The 27,093-nt window shown below is 40.7% G+C and overlaps 2 protein-coding genes across 4 annotated transcripts; one reads left to right on the top strand and one right to left on the bottom strand.

Annotated features, from left to right (window-relative positions):
• The first annotated feature begins 344 nt into the window (after positions 1–344).
• On the top strand, positions 345–9,758 carry LOC117778911 (1-phosphatidylinositol 4,5-bisphosphate phosphodiesterase delta-1-like). Of its 2 annotated transcripts, none has more exons than XM_034614813.1 (15): positions 345–604; positions 2,229–2,387; positions 2,968–3,196; positions 3,295–3,424; positions 3,877–4,105; positions 5,171–5,372; positions 6,076–6,220; positions 6,311–6,463; positions 6,550–6,702; positions 6,788–6,947; positions 7,730–7,846; positions 7,967–8,145; positions 8,295–8,427; positions 8,889–9,038; positions 9,280–9,758. In XM_034614813.1, the coding sequence occupies exons 1-15, from the start codon at positions 571–573 to the stop codon at positions 9,369–9,371; spliced, it is 2,265 nt and encodes a 754-aa protein (XP_034470704.1). In that variant the 5' UTR covers positions 345–570; the 3' UTR covers positions 9,372–9,758. The 2 variants fall into 2 exon arrangements, with proteins under 2 accessions (XP_034470704.1, XP_034470703.1); XM_034614812.1 differs by lacking the exon at positions 345–604 and adding an exon at positions 1,778–1,935.
• Positions 9,759–10,823: 1,065 nt separating this feature from the next.
• On the bottom strand, positions 10,824–26,500 carry LOC117778938 (CTD small phosphatase-like protein). 2 transcript variants are annotated; one of them, XM_034614863.1, is made up of 8 exons: positions 25,497–26,284; positions 18,732–18,889; positions 18,464–18,496; positions 16,996–17,097; positions 16,417–16,473; positions 15,144–15,236; positions 14,428–14,613; positions 10,824–13,874 (listed from the first exon to the last, which is right to left on the bottom strand). In XM_034614863.1, the coding sequence occupies exons 1-8, from the start codon at positions 25,570–25,572 to the stop codon at positions 13,749–13,751; spliced, it is 831 nt and encodes a 276-aa protein (XP_034470754.1). In that variant the 5' UTR covers positions 25,573–26,284; the 3' UTR covers positions 10,824–13,748. The 2 variants fall into 2 exon arrangements, with proteins under 2 accessions (XP_034470754.1, XP_034470755.1); XM_034614864.1 differs by lacking the exon at positions 18,464–18,496 and having other exon boundaries at positions 25,497–26,500.
• Between the last annotated feature and the right edge of the window lie 593 nt (positions 26,501–27,093).

The raw sequence follows: 27,093 nt of genomic DNA, 5'->3' as shown, positions 1-27,093 counted from the left end.
GGTGATTGTCAAATATTATTTTCCCCTTTGGCTGCAGGTGCATGAGTGAGCAGTAAATAACGTGGTATGCTAACAATGTCAAGTCACTTTTATTCAGAGGAAGTTGTGTGAGGTCACTTTTCAATGCAGAGCAGGCGTGTACTGTTAATTTACAGAGACCCAACAATCCCCACCATTAGCAAGCACTTGAAGAAACCCAAACCTGGCTGAAGAATGCTGGCTATACAGTAAAGTCACACAGTGTGTAAACTTAGCCCATGCCTGCTGGCTAGAGCTGCTGCTGAGGTGTGACCTGCCTTCCTGTGACATCAGCAGAGCAGCTTGCATGGCAGGCTTGTCAAACCGGTGTGAGAGTCTACAGAGCTGACACCATTCACACCGCCCTGGAGAGAGAAACACACCAGTCTGTCCTCGGAATCCATTCAACAAAGCAAAAAAAGAACAAAACTGGTTTTCCAGTCTGCCTGTGCTCATGGACCGAAGGAGCCGCTTCATGTGAGGTCAAGTGACAAGTGAGACGAGGACAAAAAACCCTAAGCTGTACACGAGAGAGAGAGAAATCCAGAGAGGATGGAAATGAATGGGGGTGAAAAGACAAACAGCGGTAGGACACATTTTTTGTTCTGTTTTTTTGTACAAGTTAAGGTGCTTGTTGGGAGTAATTATGTAAAGCCCTTTATAATTATTGGGCCAATGGGAGTGAAGTGGCTTTATCTCATTTTTCTTAAACTTAAATTGCTGCTGAGATACTTTTTTCTCCAGCAACGGAACATATGTAGAATATGGAGTGAAACGTGATCGAATAATGTCACCTGTGGAGTCGCACTTGTTTATAGGCTGCCAAAAGGTGTGGCCTTGTAATCCAGCCCAGTTTCACCATTCGTGCAAGCAGAAACAAGTTATGGCAAACCAAGACATTCTCAAGATAACCCGGGAAGAAGAAATCTACAATCTATTACTGCAAACAACGTTCGAAACGAAACGTAGCTCTCTGTTCTCTGTGATGAAGAAGTGTCCACGGGCAAGATGCTGAACACCAAAAATGGCCCCTCATAGTTGTTGAATGCACTAATTGTAATTGTAAGTCGCTTTGAATAAAAATGTCAGCTAAATGACATGTAATGTAATTCCTGTTAACTTGTTTTACAGCTACTTTTTACGACTGTGTTTCTTTTAAACGAGTAAACCTGGTAGACTTCGTAGCAAATCACAGCAACTTGCAGTATCGCAGTATCGCCACTGGAGAGCGTCCGTAAAGCAACAATGAACCTTCACTGTTCAGTAAAAGTGGACTGTGCCGCTTTATTATTAATTATTCAAGTGAAACGTGATGTTTGATTTAGTTTTTCTCTTTTTATATCAAATACGTAGATTGACCTAGCTGTATTTTAAACATTTATTGTGTTTCTTCTGAGGTTAAGTCAAGTTTAATGGCTGTAAACCTTCGTTACTAGGAGGTGAGACGTAGTCCGGTATTTAAGATGGTTAGCGAGCTAAAAGCTAAATTAAGCCAAAAAATCTGTTATTTAAAGTCCTTTACAGGGTGTGTGGATGTTTACAAATGACGTCACTGCCTTCAGACCTTATCAACCCGCGTCCCTGCTTCATATCAGATGGAAGTGTCTTAATAAGACATAAACTAATATGTCCAGGAGAGGTTGTGTCGCAGCTCCTCAGTACTGAAGCAGCTGGAGAGGGTGTGTGTTTGTTTGTGTGTGTGTTTGTGTGTCATCTGACTGAACTTTGACTGAGGCTCGTACACGCCCCTTCCTGCACACACGGCTCGCTCCTTGCTCCCTGTGAACAGTAGTAGCGTTTCAGCACCTGAAGGCATCATGAGCTGCCTGCGGAGACCAGCCAAACTCAGCTCATCTGAGGAGTTACTGCGCTGTGCCAGGAGCCAGAAAGACATACAAGTGAACGCGAAGCTGCTAGGTAGGCTGCACAGCAGGTATCTGAGGTGTAACACAGAGGAGAAGGAACCGAGGGATCATCCAGGGTCGGACCACAGCACACACTGTGGAGACCTCACCTTGATCATCAGATCAGATCAGTGTGAAGCTGTTCAACTTTGCTTCTTAAAGGGCTTTTTAATCATCCTGCCTGGGTGACGTTTTGGACATCCACTCTTTGAGATGAAAACAAGTTGGGAGACAGAAGGGCTGAGTTTAAGGTTTAAGTCAACTGTCAGAAATGTAATGTTTCATCTGTTCTCTCTGGTCTCTCAGGGATGGAGGGCGACCCGGACCTCCAGTTCCTCCTTCAGGGTGGAGATCTCCTCAAGGTCCGCTCCACGTCATGGAAGAAGACCCGCTACTACAGACTCCAGGAGGACTGCAAGACCATGTGGCATGAATCCAAAAAAACCTTCAATACAAAACAGACCTGTGAGTGCTGTCCCAGCATCCCACCTACATGTGTGTGAGATCTCCTGCATGTGTTGTCTGTTTTCAGGGTTGATATAACTTAAACCATCAAATTATTAAAGTCAAGGGCTTTAAAATAATATTTCTGTCTGAAAGACCTTGGTATTATCATACACAAACCTTGTTGCTCATGGGTGTGTCTGGAGAGATAGCGATGTTGTGAATAAGAGTGGTTTAATCTTTTTCTGCTTCCATATCATAAACTGACCCTATTGATGTCACAGTCTGATAACTGTGGTGTAGTCATGTCTTAATTGCTCTAGCTACTTCTGATAACATGCAACCCTTAGGTTGCATCCAAGATCTCTGCACATTAGTGACTTTAAACTTTACTAAAAGCTCAATTCCTTCAAACCTGTAATGTGACGTCAGTACACTGCAAACAGGAGGCCTTTGTTTACCAAGCAGGCTGGTCTGTAATCACTAAAGATACCACAAGTACAGAAGAGCTGCTTTTTTTTTGTCAGTCCTGGTCGGGAATTCCTTTATTTAACAAAATACCATTAGTGCAGTATAATTTACGCAGCTTCTCTGCTTTCAGTCTCGCTGTATGACGTCTCAGCAGTGAGGATGGGCCGACAGTCGGAGGGTTTAAGGAAGAACACAGAAGAACAGGTGGAAGGTCGTTGCTTCTCCATTATGTTCAAGAACCGCCGCAAGAACCTGGACCTCATCGCCAGCTCCGAGGAGGAGGCCAAGCAGTGGGTCAGCAGCCTGGAGAAGATGATTATCAACTTAAACAACCTCAACGCCCAGCAGAAGTCAGAACAGTATCCTTTACATGATCATGTTTAGTGTTTATTATTGGTGGTCATACCTTGTATTGTACGTATGCAATTATCCAATCCTTACATTAGAAACTTTTCAGTTGGATCTTCAGCTGCCTGAGGAAAGCAGACAAGGACAAAGACGACAAACTGAGTCAGTCAGAGATGAAGAACTTCCTCCGTCTGATCAACATTGAAGCGGACAACGACTACGCAGAAATGCTCTTCCAGGTGATGCCCTCAGAGGTTTTTAATGCTTCATAATGATGGAAATGACATGTAAACACAATGAGAAGCTATAAAAACACACTGCTTCAGATTAATGTTTTGATGTGAAGATTTAAACATCAAACCATGTTTTAAGGCCTCTCCTAGAACATGAAGTAATTCGTTAAAGGTACGAAGACAGACAGGAAAACAGTGTTAACATGATATTTCAGGCAAATTGTGGGCGTGTGTTTGTGTGTGCGTGTGTATACTTGTCTTTTTAGAGGCTGTACTGTTGTTCTTAAGTAAATTGCCTGTTTGAAAAATAGAAAAAAAAATTTCGTCAAACAATGATCTAATTCACCTTATTTCCCATCCTCTTAATACTACTAATATAGTCATCTTTTATCAGTTTTATTGAACAGTTAGTTCAGTGTAAATTAAACCATTATTTATTATCCAATTTTCTCATATAGCAATGTGACAAATCCAAATCTGGATACCTGACTGGAGCGGAGATCCAACACTTCTATGAACTGTTGACCCATCGGGAGGAAATCGATGTTATCTACGGACAGTTCGCTAAAACCACAGGCTTCATGAGTCCTGAAAACTTAGTTGAGTTCCTGATGAAAGAGCAGAGAGGGAAAGCTTCAGTGGCCCTTGCACACAAGATTATCGAGAAGTATGAGCCGGATGAACATGGTCAGTACCTGAACTGAAATAAGATGTTTTTTGTTTCAGGTTGTTTCTCCACAGTGTGGTGGAGCAGTACTTCTCTGGTTCCCTGAGCTTTCAGCATCACAGCTCTGCTGGTTTTCTTTAATCACGGACTGATACACGGCGCTGAATGCTCCATTGTAGCTGGTAGAACCGGAAACCAGCTGGCTGTGTAACTCTAGTTGTTGTATTTTGCATTTGCCATAAAATTAGTAACTTGTAGGTTTTAATATAGTGATGCCAATGCGTTTCTTTCATTTCCAATGATTTTCCATATTTGGTATTTACGAATGACCCTTCAGAATCAATTTGTGATATTGTTTTTCACAGTTGCTCAGCATTAGGGTTTAAAGTAGCAGGATTTCTGTGACACCCGAATGGGAAATATTTGGCCAAGTGTAACGGCTCTGTGGGAGGGAGCGTGGTTATTGCTTGTGTGCTGTACTGGTGAGTAATTATAGATTAAACAACCAAGTGTAGATAAAAGAATGAAAGGTAATGTGTAACTTTCAGTGAGCTGATGCCACTGTGCTGCCACAAAGAAGAAACTGGCTTTAACTAGTTAATGTTAAACTACAAGATAAAGTTAAACACATGCAGTTTGCAATAAAAACCACGGATTCAATGGGGTTTATGCATATATAGATCAGTAATATGTTACATTATATTTTTTGTAGAGTCTGTAGGGCTGTTTTTTTCTCTAAGTAAAAGAGATCAGAAAATATTAGATTCTTTTTATATACCCACAGTCTCTTGGTTTGTTTAATTATTATTTTTCAGTTTCTTAACAATGTTAAGTAATTTTGGGTACCTTGAAAGATGCTGTATACATGCATTATTATAATAATATAATATAATCCAAGTTGTTATTTAAGTATCCTTTATCCTGGGATTGAGTTTTAAATAAGAAAGGAACCCGGATCCTCTTAAGAAAGACAGCATTATGTAACCTTCACACATTGTGTCCATGTGTAAATGACTGATCCTTCGCTTATTGTTGCTTTGATGCACCACTGTCACATCAGCTGCCTTACTCTTGTTCTCTCTCAGTCAAGGCGAAGAAGCTGCTGTCTAAAGATGGCTTCCTCATGTACATGCATCACCCAGAGGCCATGATCCTGAACTCGGATCACAATGAGGTGTACCAGGACATGAACCAGCCCCTGAATCACTACTTCATCTCCTCCTCACACAACACCTACCTCATGGAGGATCAGCTCAAAGGGCCCAGCAGCACAGAGGCTTATGTCAGGTGATAGCTCTCCACCGACCACCTGAATCAGTAGACAAAAACAAAGCACTCCATCAAAAAACAAAACATATAGGGACATTACAGAAACCATTAGTGGGAACAATGTGGCTTGTCAGAAAGGTTTAATACTATTGGTCCAGGCTTAAGATTATATTAGCACTTTCACCCTATTTCCATCCATCCATCCATTATCTATACCACTTAATCGTTTGAGAGTCGTATGGGGCTGCAGCCAATCCCAGCTGAAATTGGGCAAGAGGCAGGGTACATCCTGGACAGGTCTACAGTGGATCGCAGAGTCAACGTATAGAGACAACAACCATTCACTCTCACCAGTACCTGGAGAAAACCCATGATGACACAAGGAAAACATGCAAACGAAGCAGGAACTTTCTTGTTTTGAGGCCACAGGGCCAATCACTGTAACACTGTGCCTGCCCCACCCTATTTTTCATAATTTTACACAAAAATGATATATGTTATATGTGGTTGTGTATCTGTTAATCTAATGTTCTCTCCTGTGATCTGCTGCATTGAGACAAGTTCATATTTTAACCATCTGCCTGCAGGGTTACACTGACACTCACGTCAGGCCTCCCTGGGGCTATTTGTCATATTTGTATGTTTGTAATATTATGATATTTCTATTTACAATATCCTTTTTTTAACAGATATTCACTAATACTGGTTGTGACTCTCTCAGGGCTCTTCTGAAGGGCTGTCGCTGCGTGGAGCTGGACTGCTGGGATGGATCTGACGATGAGCCAGTGATCTACCACGGCTACACACTCACCTCCAAGATCCTCTTCAAAGACACAATCAAAACCATCAAGGAGTATGCATTCAAGGTGTGTGTGGATAGTGTAGCATCCTGTATATTATTGTGTAGTTTCCAGTAAGTGAATTCTGTTTGTCTCTTTGTCATGTGTCATCTTCAGACGTCAGATTACCCTGTGATCATCTCGTTGGAGAACCACTGCAGCGTGGAGCAGCAGAAAGTCATGGCCCACCACATGAGCTCCATCCTGGGCAGTGCACTTGTTACCACTCCGCTGGGGGATGGCATGCCCACAGATTTCCCTTCCCCTGAGGTTGTTATTCACTCTTATCTATCTGTAGACTTTATTATGACATCAGTCACTCACACTCTTTGATATGCTTGTGTATTGACATCTAGGAATTAAAGGGAAAGTTCCTGATCAAAGGGAAGAGGTTACGCAAACTGGAGGCCATCTTTGCCTCTGAAACAGCAGCAGATGACGACGAGGATGTGACGGAAGAAGAAGAATCAAATGATGAGGATGAGCAGAAGGAAGAAGAGCCAAGCAAGGTGGGCGTTCCATCAAGGGAGAGAAAATGAATCAATTGCAGATAATTGAGTTTTACTTACCCTTTATCTTCTATTCAACGTGTAGAAGAAAAAGAAGCTGAAATTAGCAAAAGAGCTGTCTGACATGGTGATCTACTGTAAGAGCGTCCACTTCAACGGCTTCGAGGACGCCGTTAAAGACCTGAGCTTTTACGAGATGTCGTCCTTCAAGGAGGGAATTGCCATGAAGCTGGCAGAGGAGTCGGGTGAGGAATACCTCGGGGTGAACTCACCTCTATGTTTTAAGCTGCTTTCTGACATGCACTGAACTCTTGATAATCTCCTGACGTTCTCCAAATGTCAGAGTGAGAGGCTCCGGATTTTCTCCAGAGTTTCTCTTGCTATCTTCCAAATAGAGGATTCACCCTAAGGGAGTGGGCGTGTGTATGAGGATTCTAACATGGGACATACGCAGTATAAGAAAACAAAAACAAGAGTACAAATATCTCAGGATGAAAAAACAGTGCCACACACATAGAGGACACTGACAAAAATGTAGACAAAAACAGCAGAATGAATCAGTTTCATCCCGCCTCTGCCTACCGCACCAACCCTTACCTGAACGCTCCGGAGATTTCTGTGTTGTTGTGAACGTGTTTGAAAATCTCCTGCTACATTGTTCATATGTAAAAGGTAAACTCTGCAGAAAGTCCAGACAGACCGATTGTATTGAGATTCAACAGAGTTCATGTCTGAAAACAGCTTTCGTGTTTTGATTCATATTAATTTCAAATTTGTTTCTTTAATTTGCTTTCTGAAAGAAGACTTTGTGAAATCAGGTCTAATGTTTTTGTCTCCATGTCAGTTTTCCACGTAACATCCTGTTTCCTCTAAACTTGATAAATGGACACTGATAACCAGTTGTTCCAGTTACGATGGCACTGCTGTCAGAATCGAATATGTTCTGTATTTGCTGGTACTAAATGATACCATTTAATTTCAGATCAGTAATTGACAGTATGTTTGGTTGTTGATGTTTTGTCTACAGCAAATGCCTACATCCTTCATAATGAGGACAAGCTGAGCCGAATCTACCCAGCAGGCTCCAGGACCAACTCATCCAACTACAACCCTGTGCCCCTGTGGAACGCCGGCTGCCAAATTGGTACAAACCTCAGACTATCACATAGTACAGTCCGCTCTCATAATATGGCAGCCATCAAGGGAAAATCTTGATCTAATGAGTCTTATACATCCCTCACTCAGTTTAATCATTTCTCTTCAGTGGCTCTGAACTTCCAGACGACGTGCCTGGACATGGATGTGAACCAGGGCAGATTCCTGGTGAACGGTAAAAGTGGCTACATCCTGAAGCCAGCCTACATGAGGGACGAAGCCACAGGGTTTGACCCCAACACTCTGACCCGAGGAGAGTGGCTGAAGCACAAGACGCTCCATGTCATGGTGACGATTGTCTATACAAACACAAACACAGACACTGGCATTAATCCAAAGCAATTGCTGTAGCGTCCGGTTCTTCAGGAATGAGTCCATTATGTGAAGGATGTTTGTTTTTTCTAATCGGACATGATGTGTCAACCATCTGCCACCAGGTTATATCAGCGCAGCAGCTCCCCAAACTGAACAAGAAGAAATCCTCAATTGTGGACCCGCTGGTTAAAGTGGAGGTGTACGGAGTGCCGGAAGATGTTGCTGTGAAAGAAACCAACCCTGTTGAAAACAATGGTGCCTTTCCTTTTATGTACATCGACATTGAGTGTTCTTTTACATCTTGATGTAGTTTAGCATTTCAAGGATTTTTACATTTATTTCTGTATTTTTAAAGCAAACTATAAACTGAACTGAGCACAGCCAATGCAATGTATTTATTTTTATCCCAGTATAGCATCAGTATTTTGGCTTACTTTCGGATTATCGAGAGGTCTGGTAGAAACCGTCTCTTCCAGTACTAAACAACACACGCAGCACTTTTACTCTCTAGTAAAACCTCTTGCCTCTTGTTCACTCGGAAAAAACTCCTGCTCAGCTGCCAAAATGCATTCTAGGAAATGTCGCAAGTCTTTTCAAGTTCAGCAAAACAGGTCGAAAGCAAACAAAATAATTATTGGAATGTGACGTACATGAGAAAGAACTGATGCAGAACAACCATGAAACACCACTGAGGGAAAGTCTCCCCTTGTTTTCAGGGTTTAACCCTTCGTGGAACGAAAGCTTCGAGTTTGACCTGTACGTGCCAGATCTGGCTCTGGTGCGCTTTGTTGTGGAAGACCACGACTCAGCGTCTGATAACGAGTTTGTCGGACAGTACACACTTCCCTTCAACAGCCTGAAAATGGGTGAGTTCAGTATCTGGCTGCAGATGTTTGCTATTCTTGTCAGGTCGTGTTTTTTTCTCCTCACTGTAACCCAACAATTTTAAAGCACTGATCGTCCTTTGTTTTCACACTTGATAAATGAACAGAGACATCAACTCTCTGGTCGAGCAAAAGAGAACTCCATTCACACGCTGCACAAAGAGCTGTTCATATTCTCCTTGTTTCTCATCGCTGACTGCAAACGCTTTATGCTCTCTCACAGGATACAGACACGTGCCTCTGCTCAGTAAGAACGGAGACCGTCTCCCCTCAGCCGGACTCTTTATACATATCATGGTCGTAGATGTTAAGTGAGACGTCGTCGACTGACATGTGCCTCTGCAGGAAACTAGGACCCCCATCACACAGCCGTGTCTCAGCTGCTTTGAATTAGATTTTATACTTTTTTAGATCTTGATTGACTTATTGGCTTCATTTTAGAAAAGAGTTAGATAAAGACCACAATCTTAACAGTAAGAAAGTACAGATCTCTATCTGAAACAATGAGTTGTTTGAGGAGCTGTTAGACTCTATATTACTCCAGATCAATAACCTTACATATAGGTTTAATACAATGCACTAGATGTTCAGATTGCAATAGCATTGATTTTGTTTTTACTATGAAAGCTTGTGTCCCTCATTTCTGGTCAGTTAATGTTTTGTATATTTTTTATTCAAATGGACCGCTTCATGAATTCTGGAGAAACATAAGCAAACTTAAAAACAATCTACTTTGTCTTCATCAGTTTATTTCAGTTCATCAGTCATCAATTACATGTATGAATATTGTTCATGTAACATCATCTTGACTACTTTTATCTTTTTATAATTCAAGATGGAGATAAAATATTCAAACACAAGCACTGGTCTCGATCTTTTTTTCCAGCTCTGACTTAAACAGTGTTTCCAGTGATTCATAATCTGTTGTACCAAGTGGAATAACACTGTGTAGTTATGTGTAGGGTAGTTGTTAATGACCAGGTTGTTGATTAACTATGACAATAATATGGTTTACAGCTCAGTAGTAGCCCACAGTGCACACCATAGGAAAACCAAGGACCATTTAAAACCTCTTTGTTTCAGGGAACCAGCTTGAGTCATTACCAGGTGAACCTTGGATGGACACACCCTTGGTACACAGTGTTGGGACATTGGTACACAAAGATAGCTTGTGGATTCATTTTATAGTGAATGGCATGAAAGCCCTTGACAAAGCTATAGTTATTTAATTCCTTAAGCCTTAAATTAAATATTCAACGAAATATTTTATTAAAACAATGGATCACTTGACTATTGTATGTTCTGACTATCCCACAGATAATGATCACACACACTTTGTAGGAGCTTATCTGCACATTCAGCTCATTGCTTTGACTTTACAACCCACAATGTTCCGTCTGATTCGGGGTCATATGAGGACAGAAACATGACTAAGCAAAGGTTTACCATATCTTCATGAAAGGTTTGTTTTGTGTTTAGTTTGTTCCCGCAGCACGAATATGGCCCAAAATGTGTCGTACTATCTGCATTTGTCATTCAGTCTGCTGACAGAAGACAATCAACATTTCTCCATAAACATGTGCTTTATTTTGAAATAACTTGGCAAAATAAGGTTTATAGAAACAGAACACAATAACGTTCCCTCTCATGACTTGCGTTTCCTGAGAGTGGAAATTTAAATCACACCAGTCTGCAGTAATGATCTTTGGCCTTAATTCATGTATCCAAAAAGAAATTTAAATTTAAAAAAAAATAGACGTGACGAAATATTTTCAATGAAGCCTTTTATTATGGAAGGAAAAAAAAAAAGAAAAAAAAAGATGCTCAGGATGACGACACATTGCAAACACTCAACATAACCAAGAACAAAAAGTGTAACACCTGATTAAAAAAAAAAAACAAGCAGTGACTTGAACTCAAGTGTTGTAGAACTTTGGTGTTAAATCAATACAAAATGATGAATATGTGAATTAGAGTGAGGTGACAAAGAAAAACTGCAAGGACGCGAACACACACATACGCACACACGTGTCCCCTGATAGGAAAGATGAGACCTGACTGAGAATTCTTACCAAAGGCAAGAAAGAGGAACAGAAAACTGGAGACGGTGGGTAATACGTGATTTTTAAAACCAAATACTGATAAAAAGGTAGGTAGAAAAATATCACAATGATACAAACATCTTCAGAGAAAGGTAATCATCGAGAGGTTGAGAAGAGTGGACCGAACACTTCTTAGAAAAGGACATTGCACTGAAACCCTCATCATGAGCAGAGCACTCATCACCAACACAGATGCTTGATGCAAAAGAATGCTTTAATACACCCGACAGAGCAGCAGCCTTTCAACTGGACAAACAAAAAGAAAAAAATTGGTGGAACTTATGAAGCAGTGTTGTTTTACTGTAACATCATGACCCATAAACCAAGCAATAAAGCAAATGAGGTTTGTTGGGGGGTACAATCCCTAGATGGCACAACAGAGCTTTTTCACACTTCATTGCTTCATTTTATTGTATCACAATGTTAATTCACTTGACCATATATGGTCCACATACATGGCCGAGCCATTTGCACACTCCATGAGAAACTACTAATGAGGCGATGCTAAAATGATGAGTAGATGTGATCTCGGAATTAATGAAACATTGCTTTGTGCCTCCACAGGCAGTAAGGCATCAATGCCGTGATGAGGTTCTTTACAGTCCTTTTTGCAGTGGCCCAGTAGTTTCATGTAGAGCTGCCCCTGATGAGTGAGGGTCTATGTGGAGGGGCCAGGACTGAGCACCCAACTGTAGGTTTGGAAGGCGTCCTTTCTTGTTGTTTTTTTTTTTTTTTTACTTTCTTCCACAACAAAAGCTGACTACTATGGCAATGAACTCAACTACACAAGGTTATTTGGCTGCTGTTGCTGAAACAAGCAAAATTGAAGTTAATTCAGTTTTTGGGTCAAATAATGTGAAAAATTTATGTCTGAAGGTTCATTGACGAACACTGAAAGCTTCACTGTAAACAAACCAATCCTGGGGTTAGTTTTGTCAAGTGCTCTCGACACCAAAACCAAAAACTTGGTATGGAAACTCTCCTACACAAAAAAAAAAAAAGGTATATTGCCATGGTAGCTAATGTTGCAGCATTCGGTTTGCGTGGCTCCTCTCAAAGATAGGCACTGAGGTGAAAGAGCAGTTAAAAAAAAAAAAAAAAAAGTCGTGAGGGTAAACATCACACATCGTTTCTGCTGATTTTACACCAGGGCTGGACGAGGCCACGCCTTCACTGTATGTAAATCAGGAGAGCATGGTGTGATTTCAACACTGCCCAGACTCTTATCAGACACTAACCCTATATTCCTCAAAGACACTAACCATGAAAAAATTAAAAACATGGCACTCAACCCATTTAACGAGAGAACCCAGACCACTGAAAAGAAGAGAAAAATAAACAAAAGGGATGCCTTTGCAACCGTGCACAATTTAGGAGAAAGATAACCCCCTAAGGGTGGAGTTGCACCACTTTATAGTGTGCCCAAAAAATTGTAAAATAAATTAAAAAAAATAAATGTGCGAAGAGCTAGCCATCTGATAAGCATGACGTGACAAAACAAGGACCTCATAACATTAAAAACATACAAATGAATTTGACATATACCTGTCCAAAAGAATAAAACCTATAATGCTATACTTAGTACTAATGGTTTCACAGATACAACTGAACCCCTGTTTAAAGATATGAAGCCTGTTAAAAAATAATTTCCTTATTTGGCAAATAATACAATGAGATAAGTGGGAGTAATGAGAGAGACAGAAAAAACAAACGGCACAATATTATCTGAGCTTTCAGATCAAAACTATCAAACGCAAATAGCAAACATACTTTGTTGCCTAAAACAAAATAACTATTTCTATGCATAATGAAAGCAGAAAGAAACAAAATCACATCTATAGAATGGCACAAGCAGACCAGGAAAAAAAAGAGAATAATATTGAGACGTTTACCCAGCGATGATCAAAAAAACACAAAAAAAAAAGCAAAACTTTAGTATAAAGATACATCTGTGTCCACTTTAAAGCATATTGTGTGTGTGTGAAAAGACTTAAGTACTCAGGAAATATGCCATGTACAAAATATCTTCCCATATAAACAACATTCACACAAGGCACTTCATTCAGTAAGAAAAGAGAATCACAGTCCTTTCTACTACCAGAAACTGCCTGCATAGCAACAATACGAGGACAAAATCTTTTCAGACTCTTGTGGTACCACAAAAGAAGGTTCAGACAAAAAGATGGGGTTTTTTTGGTTTTAAAATAAGCACTTCACCGAATAGTAAAACTTTGTTGGTTTGAAAATAAAGACCAGAGTTCATTCCTCTTAGCATTTTGTCCCCGATATTACCAACGTAGGACGCTCTGTACACTTTCAGGTGTGTGTGATTCTTGTCAGACACAGTGCTCCTGGGATAGTAAGTGTTTGTTTTCGTATGATGGCACACAGAAGTCAGCCAGTCACCAGGAGATGAGCGCAGAGACAGGATTAAGGTTTCCACAGTGAGACTCCAAGGCGTCCCCTTGGGGCAGAGACAAGAGGGGCGCATGTGGGAGGATCTGCCTGAGTCTTAGAGATGTGGCTGTAGAAAGAGATCGCAGAGATCGATAGAGTAGGGAGAGCACAAGCTGCGCTGTCATGTGTCCTGCTACCTGCTCCTCAGATTCTGCAGGACTCCGTAAACCTCCTCTTCTTTGCTGAGTCCCTCAAAGAAAGGCAGCAGGTCCAGGAGCTCTGTGTCATTCATGTCGTCAAACCAGGACTGGACTGGGACCTGGGGAGATGTGGAAAATTATCATTTTCAAAAAGTGGCGTGAAGTTATTTGATATAATTAAGTATTCCATGTTGTTTCTTTTTGCCAAAACTATTTTGAATACATTGTAATGTAGAATTATGAGACAATGTTAGAAAAAGTACAATATGAACTCTGCAATGGTCCGACAGTCACTACATTGGCATTTTTTCTTACGTACTCTCTTACTGGAGTTTTTTCAAATGCTTCATATCTCTAAACTGAGTGAAATGTAATTACGTCATCGCGAATGTACATGATGAGGTAGAAGACAGATTCCTTGACTTTCTACTGCAAGAGGAATTTATGTTTTAACCATTATGATTTCTATTTTAGATCAATTTGAACAGGATCAAACAAACAAGAATCACCCCTGGCCAGTTCATCGTCTCCAAAGTTTCAGATGGTTAATATAAATTATTATATCAAAGGTGGGAAACAATGGGAGCCCAGGACTCCTTGTTGACATGTCAAACTTACAGTATAACACAAGAAGCTTTAAGATGCATTTTGTAAACTCCTTTTGGAACTCACAGCATTTTCTGGGTGAAAAATGTAAGAGGCGGGTGAATTGTCAACAATGATGACATTGCTGAGCTCTCGTCCAAGCCGGCTGAGGTCTTTGACGTAGTTTCCTCTGTGAAAAACGCAGGATTCTCTAAAGAGTCGTGCTCGGAACACACCCCACTGGTCAAGAAGGTCTGCCACAGGGTCTGCATACTGCCCAGGTCACACAAACAGAGAAAAGTTGAGCACTGCTAGAGAAAAAACTCAAATTCAAATAATAGAGATTTGCTATTATAAAGAAAACTTTCAAGAACATCTTTGTGGTGAAATACCTCAACTCTTAGAAAACTAAAGTCTACACTTTTATGTCAAAAGGAAGCAGAACAGGTTGTCCTCCTCAGCTGTGTTTACCTGACAGGGAAGAAGCCTCAGGAAACTATTCTATAACACAACAAGCACCACTGACACCTAGAGCTCTGATTGAGGATTATTTAACACTACGGGTTTAAAAAATATCCTTGAACATGATTATTTCTACCTCATTACACTTACCCATGCGGAATTGGCTACGATGTAAAAGACACAGATGGACAGCAAAGCAGAGGGAGTGTGAACATTCAGACAGGAAGAGCAGATGAAAAGTACAGACCAGAACGAGGAAATAGAAGATAGTCTCATGGGTAGCACTGGCCTGTTACCAAAACACGTCAGAACAAAAAGCATCTTCTCTTGCTTAAACACACCTTGGCAAGACTGGCTGTAAACAGCACACATTCAAACAGCTCCCCCATCCTCTGAAGAAACTCATCCACGTGGGGTCGTTTCAGCACATACACCTGCAACACACACCACAGATAAACATGTGAGGTGCGAAAAGAGTCAAACATTGAATGAACAAACTTTGTGAGAGGCACAATTCACTATAATATATGTATTGTGTACTCTGTCGCAGAAGACTGTGATATTTCTTCTACACACATACACACATACAAACCACCATCTTTAAAAGGGCATCAATCAGATGTCATCCACTCTTTGGTCCCATCACCAGTCCAGCAGCTGCCATCTAGTGCAAGTAATCATGAATAGGCCAACCAGGATACACACAGCCTATCCTGGATTACTTGAACTGGATCACAGCCATTCTCTTCTGGGTCTTCACATGAACAAATGGTTCATTTCTCACCTAATACAGGGCTCCAGACTAACTTTTTTTTTTAACTGAGAGCACTGTAGCCCCTTACTGAGAATTTTAGGGAACACAAGCAAATTTAGGGGCACACCTTATTTCGACCGGCAACTTATAACATAGACAACTTACAGAAATGACAATGTCAGGGCTCCAGACTAGAGGTGTGCATCTTCACTAGCCTCACAATTCGATTTGATTACGATTCTGCAGTCTACGATTTGATTCACAACAATGCATTTCATTGTATCACATCCACAATTTTCTATATTACTGCACGTGGCTGCTTTTTCATCAGTTAATACAATCAGACCAACATGAACTCTGTTTTTATTAAAAACGAGCTATAAAAATATTATCGACTGTTACTTTTATTACAATTGTGCTGTAATTTACAAAATAAGGTTTTCAATTCAAAAATCAGACTTCAACAGTGAGTCTATGACAGTGGTCAATGCTCCCCACACTGATTTGACATTCAGTTTAGACTTGTGTGCTGCACCTAAGGCTTAAAAGGACAAACTCTGATAATAGCCTTTACTGCATCAAGGTGGCCCCGCCTAGCCCCCCTTAGCAGCACCACTGTACTGAGGCGCATTACTCCGCTGGTCAACAAGAGACTCTGCTCCTCTGATGTTTTCTAATCATCAAACTTAGAACTGATCTTTATAAAAACCTGCCGAATTCATATTTATGTTCCTGGGTAAACGGGGCGTTGTTTCTTCTGAAACAATGAAGTTAAAACACTGAGATTACGTCGTAATCTGCGGGAGGAAACGCAGGAGTGGTCATTAAAAAGTGTTTTTCTGTTTCTGTGTTAACAATACCTGATGAACGGTGCCATCGATCTCCACTGGAACAATAAAATCAGCATTGCTGATGGGCTGTGAGGAGAAACAAGATAATTGCAAATGATAATTTAACAAACTGTTGGTGTAGTACCACAGCTGACCAACAGAGGCCCCACCAGTAACACTAAATATGCAATTATAAACTGTACAGGAGGAAGATAATCTCTGTTTTTGTCAACAAATATCTCTCATAGTTGCTCTGGTACTAGACATACAGTTAGGTGGTCATCATCAGAAAAGAACTGGATAAAGGGAGGAGGGGTTGAGTCAAAAAATAATGGTGACACAGTCAATAACTATTGCTTCACTTCTGGCAACTTCTATAGTGAATGCTGCTAAGGCTAAAAAAGAAATGACATGAACAGTGACAGTCTTTCATATAACCATGCTGCTTTTATTGTTATAGGCACAATCAGTACTGTAATATTGCTCTTGTTCTTAATACAGCACGCGCTCCACCACCTGCTCCTCTCCTGACTTTGCTTACATAGTAACCGGATGGATTTAACAAAAACATCATAGTGCACATCAAACAGAGCTTTATCCTCTTCTTACCTTGAATGAGCTGTGGACAAGTGTTTCATCTAAGTCAATCACCACACACTTTTTGCCATAGTCAGATATTTTCATCTCTGGTAGGAGGTATTTTGCTGGTGGCTGAGGGGAAGAAAAGACATGCAATCAAACATTGGGACGGAAAGGAATTATGTTAAAGAGAGAGACAGAGATTAAGAGTTTAATAAAGACAGACTTGACATAAATTAATGTGTAAGGCTGAGCCGACAAGCCACTGTTACATTAGAAAGAGCATCTCCATTGGCAACAATGCAGCTGAGATAAAGCCATGTCTGATATGATGCATTCAATGGACCCATAGCTTCAAAATGACTCTTCATCACCCAACATTCTCCTGCTACAGCCACACAAAGCAATCTTAAAATCCCCTCAGATTATTGTCAAATCTTTGGAGGTTAAATAGAATTTCCACATTCTCACAAAGGCCATGGCAATGTTAGCAGCGGATGCAGTCCAGCAGTCATTAAGTAACTTAAACCATTTGAAAATGCTAATCAACTTCAAATTCAAGCATTGACGTTACAACATTAGGTCATGTGGGAACTTCGTCTCAAGGAACTAGAGCCCGACTGATGCATTGATTGGTAGCTAAAAATTGACTGAGATTGCCTTTCACATACATCTCAGTCTCTCTGTTTCTGTTTGCTGATACTGCATGAAAGTGTTTATTTTACAGAATAAACAATTCTATTTATTATGTTACATAAAAATATTTTTTCAATTCAAGCTCTAAATATTTGGTTGTATTTGTGTTTTATATTTATTAATGTTAGTTATAGTAAAACTGATATCACGCCTTAATTACATTTCATTAGTATAATCATTTCATTTTATTATTGTTGTTTTTGTTATTATTATTATTGTTGCGCATTTCACTCCCTAATATGAGTATTTGCATTGGTCCCCAAAAATCTGTCTCTAGCAGGAACAGTTCTGTATTAAATATCCATTTAGATGAGCTTCATATGGTCAGTGATGGATTATTTGATCAGTAGATAAATCAGATCACATCGAATTTCTTCCTTGTGCAACAGGATTTGTTTTACCTCCCAGCTTTAGTTACTTTGGAGCTTAACTCACATTATTAAGTTGCTTGGATAAGCAGGACAATGGATTGATTCACTTCTTTCATGGAAGCTCCTGAGACATCAATTAATTGAGACAGTTCTAGACTTAACTTGTTAGACAGTTAGTGTCACAGTATTTCTGAAAGCATACAAACCACAATGAGTCACTCATGCAGGCCAGGCACTGAGGTACCAGTTAAACCCACAGGTGATAATAAACCTTCCACACAGCCAGTGCTACGACGGGCTGAACATGAGCTGCAGTACGGTAGCAGAGCTAAAGCCCAAGTGAGGAGCACTGAGGCCCACACAGACAGGATGTACCAGCACCAGCCCACTCAGCCTGCATGCAAAGGAAAAGAAAAAAAGGCAATACATACACTAGGGACAGGGATGACCTCGACCTGGTCACACTACAACACAAGAGAGATAGACAGGTGCATACAAAACAAGGTGAGGGGTAGGAGGGAGAACAAAAAAAGAGACAAAACACAGAGGGTCCATGGATATAAAGAAAAAGAGAGAAACCTCTACTCACAAAAAGACAAATTTACAACAGATAAAAAAAACTTCACGTGTGGACACAGGAATATTCCTGTTACAGTTTATGAAATGGAAAGTTTAGCATGTAATGGTGCAGCAGCTCACTTTAGGAGGCGATCCGTTCTCCTCAACAGGTGGAGGCAGGGAGCTGGTGTTTGTGTTGGTGGCTGGTGGTTCCACATTGTAGTTTCGGAAGCAGCAGAAGAATGTGCTGAAGATGCTCCGGCTCCTCTGCTTCTTTAGGCTGCTTTTTGACTGGGACGCTGTTGAGACAACAGGAGAGGGTGGGGGTGACCGGTGAACACGTGGATATGCAAATCAGTGTTGTGTTGTAAAAAATGGAGCAGGCTGAAGGTGGGAGGCATCTACGTTTGGTTTATTTGTGTGCCAAGCTGTGGAAGCTGCTCGAATAAGTGGGAACAAACTATTACGTGTTCATTACAATTCTCCCAGTGACCATGTGTGAGTGATTCTGAAACACAACAAAGGGTGAGACCATGACAGTGTGATTAAATGGCATTAGAGTAGGTTTTGTTGATCAGGCCTGGCGGTGGCACTGATCAGAAAATAACGTAGCAGGCCGGGTCATTTCATCAGTCACACAAAACGTCAGTAAAGAGCGCGCTCTGCTCTGATTGCAAATCGTGGACTACGGAGCAGGGCCTAAATCAGACGCTGAGATTTTATTAATAGTGACAAGTTGGAAGCTCCTCCCTTCTCTTTTTTTCCATGTCGTGGCTACTGGCACCTGATTGGCCCGAGGGTCTCCATGTTGAAACACTTCTGCTTCCCCCCCATGTTTCGGCTGGCAGGTGAGTGACTGAAGCAGCCTGGACATGCACACGAGGCGAGGGAAGGGAGGGAGGTGGGAGGCCCTCAGACCCTGCAGAGCCTATACAAGGCTGCATTCCTCTCCAGCCATTAGTCCCCCCCTGCTCGCCTCCTCAGCTCACACAAGCAGAAAGCTTCTGCGACTCAAGACCAGTGAAGAGCAAACAGCATTATGTCATGTCTTTTGGCATCTTGATATAGTGCCACTTTGTTCTTCTAGACTCAAGAAACATCGACCAGACATTTGTGTGAGGAAACACTGTGCCTGAAGAAAATATATAAAATAACAAGATAATTCCCTGCCAGAATTATTTTCAAGTGTAAACAAGACATTCCTGTGCATCTTGAGGCCATATGAGCAGCAGCAGTCTCATGTCATGTCCAGCAAGGGCATAACGTTGAGTTGCCACACTATTTGCTTTAAGAAGATTACATGAATTCCATATTCTACATCTATAAATACTCATACGTGTCTGGTATCAGACACTGACGGACTCACGGCATGTAACAGCATGAAACACTTCATGCACTCCCCGATCGCTGCTGTTTCCCTCGAACACCGGCTTCCTGTCATTAATTACTGCCTCTTTAATAAGAGCATGCAGAACTGGAAATATTATTACAACTAATCAGTGACACAAGCTCCTTCAACCCAAGACAGATTAGATACAATATGGATCCATCACGAGAAGATAACATAAAAAAAACATTAAACATTTTTAAGTAACTCAAAACCTGAATAAATGGAATTACTCAGTCAAGCAGTGACAATATAGTTAAGCAAACTATTTTGGTTATTACTAATGATATTTTTTATATATGGCACAGTTCTATTGACTGTCATATTTGACATAATCTTTCAGTGATTGTGTTGAAAAAAATGCTATATATAAAAATAAAAAAGTAATTCTGCTGGTGCTAATAGGGAAGAGGAGAAAGCATTAAAATTCCTGCTACTGCCTCGTTTCTCCAGAGTATATAGGCAAAACACTACTACCACCAAACACCATAGTAAGGACCAGCACTGATTTAGAAATATCACCAGAGGAGCTCACACACACACACACACACACACACACACACACACACACACACACACACACACACACACACACACACACACACACACACACACACACACACACACACACACACACACACACACACACACACACACACACACACACACACACACACACACACACACACACACACACACCGTTTCACAGCAGCACCATGAGTTCATCACCATATCTGCCACAATATGCTTTGTTTTTATTCTAAAAATAACATAAGCACCACCCGACTTCTGCTCATTAATTAGGACTGGGTTTTGTCGTCACAGCTCTGTGTTACTGTAAAAGTGAGACAGTTGTCAGCTTCCTGTGACTCATCACTACAAACTGGCTGCTGTATTTATTTCCTGAACAAAGACCCTCAGAAAAACTCCCAGGACGACTGAGTCATGCACAGAGCGGAACTGGGCCTCAAACACATCACTCAACTGGAGAGGATGGTGGGTAGTAATTCACTAATGAGAGGGTAAACTCACTTAAATGAACCAAGTTCAGTGCCTTATTAACCTTTCCAACATGTTCCAAGGTTTCATTACCAAAAAAATTAACTATTTACTGGACAGAACAAACTATTCCCTGTGCTCTCCCTCTTTGCAAGTATATCCAGGACTAGGCCAACCACAGACAAACACACAATAAATTATGAATCAGTAGTAACAACAACTTTCAGGAGGGGTCTGACCTAAAAAAGTGTCCAGAGGATCAGTCAATTCTCCCTCTCAATGAGGAGTGCATGTTGTGTCCTTGATTGCCACTTCATATAGGTCTGACTCAGAGTTAGTCCAGAACAGTGAGAAGCAGTGCAGTTGTCACAGCAACAAGCCCAACATCATTTCTGTCCATTGTCAAGGCATTGCAAGTTCTCCTTGGGTTTTTCTCAGTAAAACACCCCTGATGATCTTGAACACCCGACCATAGATTTCCTGAGTGAATCAGTTCACAGTATTAAGGCCTACTACGCTACATAAAGAAAAACAGGATAACACTCCTTTCAACACAATATTCTGGCAACAAGTTTAGGAAATGTGGGCTCTAGCTTTACAGTTTCGGGGGTTAACAGTAGCTGATTTCACAACTAAGCTTATTTCTCCATGCAAAAGTTTGTCTTCCAAATATATAAGGAAACATGATGAGCTTTGTCCAAGATAAATTATATGAAGACACGACAACAAACTATTCAACCGTTTCTTTAGATACCAGATTGAAGTGCTCCCTTCCCAAGAATCAAGCCACCCAACTATTTATTCATGAAATGAATCACACAGTTCAACATCCTCCAGTCCTTAACCAGAGGAATATACACTAACCCATTTATATATATCACTAGTCTTTATATATTTTATGAATCAAAGCTGTAAGTCTACACATGAAGCACATCTTTATGGATTTCCAAATACTTAAGGACCCTTATGCATTCCAACAAATGGTGCATGAAAAATGGAGACAATGAGGAGTGTGTGTTTTATCTACAGTTAAGAAATAGGTTGGCTGTAAAATACTTAAACCTCAAGCAGGATAGAATAATCTACAAACTGGAGACTATGCTTTTATCACCCGAAAACGACACATTCACAAGTTTCAGGAATGTTTGAGAACACATCCAGTTATCGAAGCAGGCCTTAGTTCTGCAATGTGAGAAACTCTTTAACTTCCACCGTGAATTGATCCAATGTTAAATTATACTCATTAAAAAAAGATTGTTCTATCCAAATTTGGGGATGAGTGGAAAACATTGAGCAATTGATTTTAATCCGGTACAGACTGATCAACTGATCTATGCTGGTGTTCATTTCGTTATTATCCTATGCAGGTGCCAAAAAACTATCCAAGCACACACACTGACGGGAGAAAAGTATACACGTATATACAAGTAAGCCCTGTCACTCTTGTTCATATGGGGACTTTTAAGCATCCAACTGATTTAACCTGCATCAGTCACAGGGTGAAGATGCAAACTCCACATAGAAAGGCTAGCCCATGGATACAACTAACCACTGAACAGCTGCGCCACCGGGACAACTATAATTTTAATAATAACACATGTAATAAATGTTGTTTCAGTATAATTTTAAATCTAATTTCCTTGGTGATTTGCGAAACAGTAGGCTACAATGACAAATCAGCGGTTTAAAAAGCTGAATATGATGCTAATTAATACTTGAATTAAAAAAGTAAAAAAACTAAATACAGAAATCTGGCTGAAATTATGGTGACCATCATTGAACTGCAAAGCTAACCTCAACCTCACATTTAATCAATATTCAGAAATATGTTCGATTCCATGACTGCATTAGAGTCTTGATGTAAGAGGCAGCCATTCATCTCACAGACCCATCATACAAGTATGTGTATTTGTTTTCCAAATTAAGGCATTGCATGAGTTAAATGAAGAAATGGTCATTGTCATCTTTGCTAGTAGTTATACTTGGCTTCGAGGTCAGCGGTGCCCTGGCCAACAGGGCAGTGAGTCTATATTTAGGCTGCTGCTTGGCAGCCAAACCTGTGTGAACAGCAGGCACATGTTGCAAGACAGCTAGTAAAGGCACACTGAGAGCAAGGTGGTCAATTTTTTTCCAGACAGTTTGGAGCCTGTTCAAGCAATAGAAGACTACCTGTTAAATTCCTCGAGGTCATCTGCTGGGATGGGCTGCGTGCTATGTGATTTGCAATAGATAAGGGGCCATCAAATCATAGGCTATTGAACTCTGGAAATAAAGTTAAGAATTCTTCTCTACACCCTGAGACACAGTGGATTAAAATATACCTGCTTAACTGTTAAATACTAAATAAATACTGGATCTTCCTGGTCATAATTACACAACATGATGATGGTTATCACACTCAAATGTTGTTGTTAAAAACAAATGGAAGACAGCACATGGTCATGCAGTTCTTACGATGATGGTAATATTTGACTTAGCCCCAGTGGAAGAATTCAGTAACGACGCATTCTCAAGAGAAAATGAAAGAGGTAGAAAACAAACAGCAACATCGCGGCTCTAATTTGTCCACTTACTCAACTGTGTCCTGTGCAACAGACAACAGACAACTCTTACTTAGGCCAACATTAGGTGTGGTTTTAATGCATCAGCCCAACACAAAAAAGTAAGTTCCCACTGTGTGACTTTGTGCGTGCTGACACTCAAACTTTTCTGTTCTGTTGTGATCATTCCTATTATTTTCTCTATTATCTTTAAAGTACGGAATAAAGAAGTTAAATTAATTTACGGATTTGTGGACTAAATTAAAATCATAAGATCGCAACATATCCTTGACTACCATTGCATAACAGGAGCTCAATTAAACAACAAACATTTCACTACATGTGTGCTTGCTTACTAAATAAAACTATCAGTCTATCTGCCAATCTTCCAATTGACAAATACACAAATACACATCACAAGCCTAACATGATGCCTCATATTTGCTGAGTTTCTCTAACCGACAGCCAAAAGACCAAATGAACAAATTCTATTTAAAATGAGGGAAATAAAGGAATGCAAAAACAATTCTGCCATAACAAAGCCTGGAAAATGTAGAAAAGCTATGCCAACCATCAATAGTCTACATACATAATCGACGCATCACTTCAACATTAATTATATCAAGTGATCACAAATGATTTCATCAGTTTCCTATCACAATGACCCAAACTCCATGTACAAAATTATGATTTATAAAATGCAAACAAGCCACTGAAAAACATCATGTGACACCTTTGATTCAAATACCTGTATCTTCAAATGTCTTTGCTGAGACATAATATGAAGCTGCTTATAAAGTGTGTATGACTGAGGTGGAATCTGCATAATTTTGCTTGCACACACTGCAATCCTAATCTCCCATGACACTCACATATGTGCATGTCACACAGAAACCACAGTGCTTGCTGGGGGTTACTTTTGTACCCTCGGAGGAGAATGCATTGTTATGCTTGAAAGACTTAAGTTCTCACATTACTAATGGACTGACAACTGAGGTTTGAGATGTGATACTGATACAAATCCCATGGGCCTGAGTGACCCGGAAAGCGTCAGTGCAGCCAGAGGAATGGGAATGAATGAACATCGACTGCTATGGTCTTGAAGGAGGGATTTGACCTCCAGTATAGATTATACTTAATTATGAGTGGAGAGATAGAGAGTAATGGGAGTGGAAGTGAAAATAAAGGCACAACACTAACATTGATCCTGAGTTCCCCAAGTATGTGGATGATTATGAACTCAAAATAATCATTGTACCAGAGATAGGAATTAATGTAAAAAGTGATAAAATCCTGATACAAACATAAAACAGTCTTCATGTGAGAGAAGACAGCTTGACAACACAGGCAAGAACAGATAAACTGATCGTTTAAATATGTCCAACCTGCAAGGTGAAATAAGTCATGATGGATTTGCCACATTACAGTTTCATCTCTGAGGGAAAATATTGTGTTGATTAATAGACATTTGAAATAAAACAATACTGATTGGTCTCATGCAACACTTTGCTCCACCTCAGACCAAACCATGGTCAGACCTCTGTTATGGTCGTGATTCATAAAGTGAATCACCTGTCAAAACATTAAGCCCAGTTATTAAGCCAAACCACAAAAAAGGAAAGTGTTGCATACAAACAGGCGAACACCTGGAATTAAATGGCTTAGCGTGGACAACAACAGTTTGACAACAATGTTATTTTTACCTCGGACAGTAATGGGATTAAACCACACGACTCGACACTGGAGCGCTCTTCGTGTTGTAGGCACAGGAAAGATTTAGCTAGCTCCATAACGTTACTGTGTCTTCGGATAAACGTGTTTCTTGTTAAGTTTGTTGACTAATCGTGCTTGTGATTCCGGGTTTTTAAACGACGACCACCACAGACAACCGGCGCCAGCTAAGCGCTAATGTCAGTGCAGAAGTAGTAAGTAGTTAGCCTGCTAGCCTTAGTTACCTCCCGTTTACTGACTTCTTCTTACCTTTTTCTTGGTTGAAAGATATGATTTCCTCCTCCTTCGGGTTGGAGACCTGGGTTATAATGGACATGTGGTCCATTTAGGCGGGTGGTTATTCCTGTTTCGTTTCCCACAATGTTATTCGTACTAGCGCGCTGGCTTCGTTCGCTAGCTACTGCTAGCTAGCTGTTCAAAATGGGGATGACCAGCTAGCCCACAAAGCCCAGGCAACCGTCCGTGGCAAAGCGTTGGGGCAGCGGGGGTAGCCAGTCAGCTAGCACGGTGGTGAATGGAGGCCGGCGAATGGCTGTCATTTACGGCTCTCCGCAAAATATCATCGCTGCAGACGAAGTATTTTGTGGGCGACGCGGACACACACGTGCGGCTAAAAATACAAAACAAAAACAAACGACGCTGAATTGCTAACTAGCTCAAGTTAGCACCTAGCTCGGGTTAGCAGGTTAGCCGCGAATGCTGCGGGTCATCCAACAATGTGAGGCCGTGACTGGAACAACGCTGAGAGCCCTGCGGAGAATTTGGTTCTGGCCCCAAAAACAAACATGTGTCAGACGCGAAGTTGTTGAACGCTGAAGTTCGCTAACTCCTCCACGCAAACAGCGGCTGTGTGTTGGTCCTACGTCCCCTGTGCAACATGGAGGCTTTATGTATTTGAGTTGCAGATCTGAAGCGGGGGCACTCGCAGTGGGAGGGGGCGGTTTGTTTCTGTGACGGATCCTCTCAGGCAGGCGGCTCCAACCCGCCGCACATTGCTCAACCCCTGCAGCTGGACGCGGTTTACTCCAGCTTCTGGTGCTCTGTTATTACTGCTGGTCAAATTTAGCTCTTTACTTAAAAAAATACATGTATATTTGAACATAATACGCTTTGTGTTATTGTATGCGGCGGATACAGAGCTGCAGCCTTAATATCCACAGGGAAAACAACACCTCGTCTAAGAGTCAAAGCAAATATTCCACATTGATCCTAAAACCCTTGGTGCGCATTCTTTCGCAAATAGTTCTAGTGGACACACTTTTTAAGAATCGAGAGCGCCACCTAGTGTCCAAATTGTCAAACGTCCTCAAGAATACTCGGTATTCATATACCGCCTACATTTGGATTCAGTCCCATGTCAGTCCCATCATTTCTGTGTCAGGATCACGTTTGGACTTTGGGGAGGATGTTTTCCAGCAGGTGACTTTATTTATTGTTTTATGTTGATAGAAACAAGTCCACTTGTTGATGTTGACACCATCTGATACTATATAGTGTTTGAATGCCCTATCTTCAAGGTTTGGAATAAAAAAAACCTGTTAAAACATATCTGTTTATGCAGGCTTTCAGGTGATTCTATATTTTCTTTTTAGTGTGTATGTTTTTATATTTGTGTGGTATGACTCTGTTTTTATCTCATTTGGCACTGTAAATCACTTTGTGACTTTTTTCTGTAAAAAAAAAATGCTTTACAAACACATTTGACTTAATTACTTGCACACGTTATATTTTAGTGACAGAGCTGCTTTCAATGAAATAACATCATTTTAAAACTGGCTCTATGAGATGGGAACAAATGATCATACCACAGAGTACATATATTATACAACATCAAAGGTGTGTGGCT

The sequence above is a fragment of the Hippoglossus hippoglossus genome, chromosome 17 (assembly GCF_009819705.1).
Source record: "Hippoglossus hippoglossus isolate fHipHip1 chromosome 17, fHipHip1.pri, whole genome shotgun sequence".
NCBI lineage: Eukaryota > Metazoa > Chordata > Actinopteri > Pleuronectiformes > Pleuronectidae > Hippoglossus > Hippoglossus hippoglossus.
This window is presented reverse-complemented; position numbering and strand designations above follow the sequence as displayed.

Bases quoted from the DNA above. Each gene is read 5' to 3' on its own strand.
- LOC117778911 (XM_034614812.1), top strand. From the start codon at position 1,836: ATGAGCTGCCTGCGGAGACCAGCCAAACTCAGCTCATCTGAGGAGTTA. The intron at 6,464-6,549 runs GTTGTTATTCAC...ATTGACATCTAG, and splicing joins CAGATTTCCCTTCCCCTGAG to GAATTAAAGGGAAAGTTCCT. The intron at 8,146-8,294 runs GTGACGATTGTC...ATCTGCCACCAG, and splicing joins ACAAGACGCTCCATGTCATG to GTTATATCAGCGCAGCAGCT.
- LOC117778938 (XM_034614863.1), bottom strand. From the start codon at position 25,572: ATGGACCACATGTCCATTATAACCCAGGTCTCCAACCCGAAGGAGGAG. The intron at 18,890-25,496 runs GTAAGAAGAAGT...TTGTCTCAACAG, and splicing joins ATCTTTCAACCAAGAAAAAG to CGTCCCAGTCAAAAAGCAGC. The intron at 14,614-15,143 runs GTGTGTTTAAGC...TGACCTGGGCAG, and splicing joins TTACAGCCAGTCTTGCCAAG to TATGCAGACCCTGTGGCAGA.